At 29.1% G+C, this 5697-nt stretch overlaps 1 protein-coding gene across 1 annotated transcript in view; it reads left to right on the plus strand.

The window, feature by feature from the left end:
* Positions 1-1820: 1820 nt before the first annotated feature.
* Positions 1821-5697, plus strand: part of LOC135208132 (dnaJ protein homolog 1-like) — an 8770-nt gene continuing 4893 nt past the window's right edge. Inside the window, exon 1 of the mRNA XM_064240281.1 lies at positions 1821-2883. Coding sequence (XP_064096351.1) covers positions 1821-2883 — 1063 coding nt within the window. The remainder of the gene's footprint in view (positions 2884-5697) is intronic.

Consider the following 5697-nt stretch of genomic DNA (forward strand, 5'->3'; position numbering starts at 1 on the left):
AAAGAATACGCCAGTTATTAATCCTTTTGAAAAGACTTATGATAGAGAAATGATGACACACACACATATTATATTTATATAGATATATAACTCCTGAAGTGAAGAATACAATTATTAATCCTTTTTGAAAAGACTATTTAAATAGATAAATTATTTTCTCAAACCTTGCGATGACTACTTAAACTTTTTAAAATGAATTTGAATAAAGAATAGAGTTATTAATCCTTTTGAAAAGTCTTATGATAGAGAAATGATTTGCGACTAGTTAAACTTTTTAAAATGACTTTTGAATAAAGAATGCAACCCTCCTTAGCTAGGAGCTAGCACTGGTATTTCCAAAAAATTTTATACAAACAAACATAAAACTCTATTAATATCCATTACTGATTAAGATCTAAATACCAAAGGGGGAATATATTTGGTTGTCTCTTTTAATTTACATATATGTAGTATATAGCTCCCAGATACTCTCTACACAGACTTGCTTGCTTTGCACTAAAGAAACACGCGAGCTGTCATAATAATGATGCAGCAGCAGTGCAGTAGTCCTATTTTGCTAGTATATCTAAAGTGTGTATAGGCTTGACATTGAAAAGGAATGATGCTTGTTAAATTAACATCTTAATGATGATATCTCTAATTCTCATAACAACACATACTTCTCTGCTTCAATACTTCTTCTGCGCTATTTTGCAAGATTGATTATATATGTTTACAGTAAGAACGCACACATACTTATCCAATACTTTTCGGGGTAAAATTAGGCAAAGATCGATACTGGCTACCCTCACTAGGCTTCTATAGGAATCGTTAAGGATCGATAGTCTAGGTAGGTTAGTTAGTTAGTGGATACAGGCCGAGCAAGTCGTAATAAGTTTTCCATGAAGAATTTTATATTTATCAAAAATAAAAATGACTTTTGAATGAAGAATGCATTTATTAATCATTTTAAAAAGACTTGTGATAGAGAAATGATTTTTACATATATATATAGATATAACTCCTGAATAAAGAATGCAGTTATTAATCCTTTTGAAAAGACTATTTGAATAGAGAAATGGTTTGTCCAATCCTTGTTGCGACTACTTAAACTTTTCAAAATGACTTTTGAATAAAGAATACGCCAGTCATTATTAATCCTTTTGAAAAGACTTATGATAGAGAAATGATTTTTACACACACACATATATATAGATATAACTCCTGAATAAAGAATGCAGTTATTAATCCTTTTTGACAAAAACTATTTGAATAGAGAAATGGTTTTCCCCAATCCTTGTTGCGACTACTTAAACTTTTTAAAATGACTTTTGAATAAAGAATACGCCAGTTATTAATCTTTTTGAAAAAACTTATGATAGAGAAATGATTTTTACACACACACATATATATAGATATAACTCCTGAATAAAGAATGCAGTTATTAATCCTTTTTGACAAAACTATTTGAATAGAGAAATGGTTTCCCCAATCCTTGTTGCGACTACTTAAACTTTTTAAAATGACTTTTGAATAAAGAATACGCCAGTTATTAATTCTCTTGAAAAGACTTATGATAGAGAAATGATTTTTACACACACATATATATATATTTATATAGATATATAACTCCTGAATGAAGAATACAATTATTAATCCTTTTTGAAAAGACTATTTAAATATCCATTACTCTGATTAAGAATAAATCCAAAGGGGGAATATATTTGGTTGTCTCTTTTAATTTACATATATGTAGTATATAGCTCCCAGATAATTCATTCAGCATTGTTGAATATAAAATGCGCATTAGCGCAGCCAACCAAACTTAGTTCATCATCAGCATGGACTATTACAAGATCCTAGGTATCTCCCAAGATGCTTCAATGGAAGATATTAAAAGAGCTTACCGAAAAATGGCACTTAGATACCATCCAGATAAAAATAAATCATCGGATGCAGAGGAAAGGTTTAAAGCCATCTCGCAAGCTTACGAAATATTGAGCGATGTGAAAAAGCGGGAGTGTTACGATCAACATGTGAAAGGTAAAATGGAGGATGAGGAGGTACCTAAGGAGGGTAATAATAAAACTCGCTTCACATATACCTCTACTAGCGATCCCAAAACTCGCTTCACATATACCTCTACTAGCAATCCCAAAACTCGCTTTACATATACCTCTACTACTAGCGATCCCAAAACTCGCTTTACATATACATCTACCACTACTACTACTAGCGGTCCAATGGACGACATTTTCCATCAGTTCTTCGGCACCCACGGTAATTTTAATCACTTCTTTAATAACTCTGACGACGACGATGATGATGATGATGATGATATTCATATGATGTGGAGAGGCATCGGTAGGCATCGAATGGGAGGTTTCAACTGTAATCACAAACACTATCACAGGGGGGGAAGGCATCATCATCATCATCATCAGGATCCTCCAATCTACCGGGACCTGTACGTGACTCTCGAAGAAATAGCTCAAGGAGTAATCAAAAAGATGAAAATCACGCGGAGTGTGTTTAGCGATGATGGAAAATATACCACCAAGAGAGAAGAGAAAATATTGAGCATTAACATTATGCCCGGTACAAAGGATGGTTTTGAGATCAAATTCGAAAGAATGGGAGACGAGTCGCCTGGCAAGGTCCCGGCTGATATAATTTTCGTTATTAGGGAAAAGCCTCACCCGGCATTTAAGAGAGATGATACTAATTTGATCTATTCGGTCAAAATCCCCATCAGAGACGCCTGGTGTGGTACCAGCGTGTCTGTCCCTACTCTGGAAGGCCAAAGGGTCACACTCGATTTCAAAAATATAATTATCACACCTCAGACGAAGAAGATACTCTCAGGATATGGTCTACCTTTTCTTGACAACCCTTCCAGAAAGGGTAATATCATTGTTCATTTTGACATCCAAATTCCAGATTTATTGATAGAAAACGTCAGAAATAATCTTTTCAAATTATTGCCGATAGTCGTTAATGCATCATTATTATTATTTAAAATAATAATAATAATAATAATGAAATTTATCACGTTCCCAAACACCAGAGAGTCTTAAAGGATCGAAAAACTAATAATTCTCTCTCTTTCTACTTGTCTCGTGAGAAAATTCTTGTTCTTTTTTTTTAAATCAATTTTAACACGTCCTGAGACTTTTAGACATTAGTTTTTTTTATAAAAATAATAATGACGACAGAGGTTTGATATTTTTGCCTTATCATAAAAAATATATATATAAAAAGATATACATGTATTTATTTTTATAACAAGAAATGCTGATTACTGAAGAGAGAGAGATTGCTCCAATAACAACGATAGAGACATTTTCATATTTTTATATGATAGTATGAACAAAATGTTAGTTGGGAATATAAAATTCAATTTATAAATCAAATTCGAACTAATGATAAAAAAATGACAAAATGTATCAAAAGATGTTTTTTCAAAAATTTTTACAAGTTTATGAAAAAGAGTTAACTCGGCCTTTTTAATATTTAGAGAAGTAATATTAATTATATCAAAGTCGAACTAGTTGAATTCAAGTCTAAATAAAACTATATTAAAAATTTTTTTTTTTTAATCCAAATCTACTTTTTCGTCGTCCGTCATTGTTCCAATTATAACGATAGAGACATTTTCATATTTTTAAATGATTGTATGGACAAAATGCTAGATGGGAATATAACATTCAATTTATAAATGAAATTCGAACTGATGATAAAAAAATGACAAAATAGTCCAAAAATATTTTTTAATAAAAAATCCACTTTTTCGTCATCCGTCATTGCTCTAATAACAATGATAGAGACATTATCATATTTTTAAATGATAGTATGGATAAAATGCTAGTTGGGAATATAACATTCAATTTATAAATCAAATTCGAATTGGTGATAAAAAAATGACAAAATGGGTCAAAAAGGTTTTTTTTGAAAATTTTTACAAGTTTATGAAAAAGGGTTCAACTTGGCCTTTTTAATATTTAGAAAAGGATTATTATTCATATCAAAGTCAAACTAGTTGAATTCAAGTCTAAATAAAACTATATTAAAAATTCTTTTTTTTTAATCCAAATCTACTTTTTCGTCGTCCGTCATTGTTCCAATTATAACGATAGAGACATTTTCATATTTTTAAATGATTGTATGGACAAAATGCTAGATGGGAATATAACATTCAATTTATAAATGAAATTCCAACTGATGATAAAAAAATGACAAAATAGTCCAAAAATATTTTTTAATAAAAAATCCACTTTTTCGTCATCCGTCATTGCTCTAATAACAATGATAGAGACATTATCATATTTTTAAATGATAGTATGGATAAAATGCTAGTTGGGAATATAACATTCAATTTATAAATGAAATTCGAACTGATGATAAAAAAATGACAAAATAGTCCAAAAATATTTTTTAATAAAAAATCCACTTTTTCGTCATCCGTCATTGCTCTAATAACAATGATAGAGACATTATCATATTTTTAAATGATAGTATGGATAAAATGCTAGTTGGGAATATAACATTCAATTTATAAATCAAATTCGAACTGGTGATAAAAAAATGACAAAATGTGTCAAAAGAGGTTTTTTCGAAAATTTTTACAATTTTATGAAAAAGGGTTCAACTTGGCCTTTTTAATATTTAGAAAAGGATTATTATTCATATCAAAGTCAAACTAGTTGAATTCAAGTCTAAATAAAACTATATTAAAAATTCTTTTTTTTTAATCCAAATCTACTTTTTCGTCGTCCGTCATTGTTCCAATTATAACGATAGAGACATTTTCATATTTTTAAATGATTGTATGGACAATGGAATATAACATTCAATTTATAAATGAAATTCCAACTGATGATAAAAAAATGACAAAATAGTCCAAAAATATTTTTTAATAAAAAATCCACTTTTTCGTCATCCGTCATTGCTCTAATAACAATGATAGAGACATTATCATATTTTTAAATGATAGTATGGATAAAATGCTAGTTGGGAATATAACATTCAATTTATAAATGAAATTCGAACTGATGATAAAAAAATGACAAAATAGTCCAAAAATATTTTTTAATAAAAAATCCACTTTTTCGTCATCCGTCATTGCTCTAATAACAATGATAGAGGCATTATCATATTTTTAAATGATAGTATGGATAAAATGCTAGTTGGGAATATAACATTCAATTTATAAATCAAATTCGAACTGGTGATAAAAAAATGACAAAATGGGTCAAAAGAGGTTTTTTCGAAAATTTTTACAAGTATGAAAAAGGGTTCAAACTTGCCTTTTTAATATTTAGAGAAGGATTATTATTCATATCAAAGTCAAACTAGTTGAATTCAAGTCTAAATAAAACTTTATTAAAAATTCTTTTTTTTAATCCAAATCTACTTTTTCGTCGTCCGTCATTGTTCCAATTATAACGATAGAGACATTTTCATATTTTTAAATGATTGTATGGACAAAATGCTTAGTTGGGAATATAAACATCAATTTATAAATGAAATTCGAACTGATGATAAAAAAATGACAAAATAGTTCCAAAAAATATTTTTTAATAAAAAATCCCACTTTTTCGTCATCCGTCATGCTCTAATAACAATGATAGAGACATTATCGTATTTTAAAATGATAGTATGGATAAAATGCTATTGGGAATATAACATTCATTTATAAATCAAATTCGAACTGGTGAT

This window comes from Macrobrachium nipponense, chromosome 34 (assembly GCF_015104395.2).
Source record: "Macrobrachium nipponense isolate FS-2020 chromosome 34, ASM1510439v2, whole genome shotgun sequence".
Lineage (NCBI taxonomy): Eukaryota > Metazoa > Arthropoda > Malacostraca > Decapoda > Palaemonidae > Macrobrachium > Macrobrachium nipponense.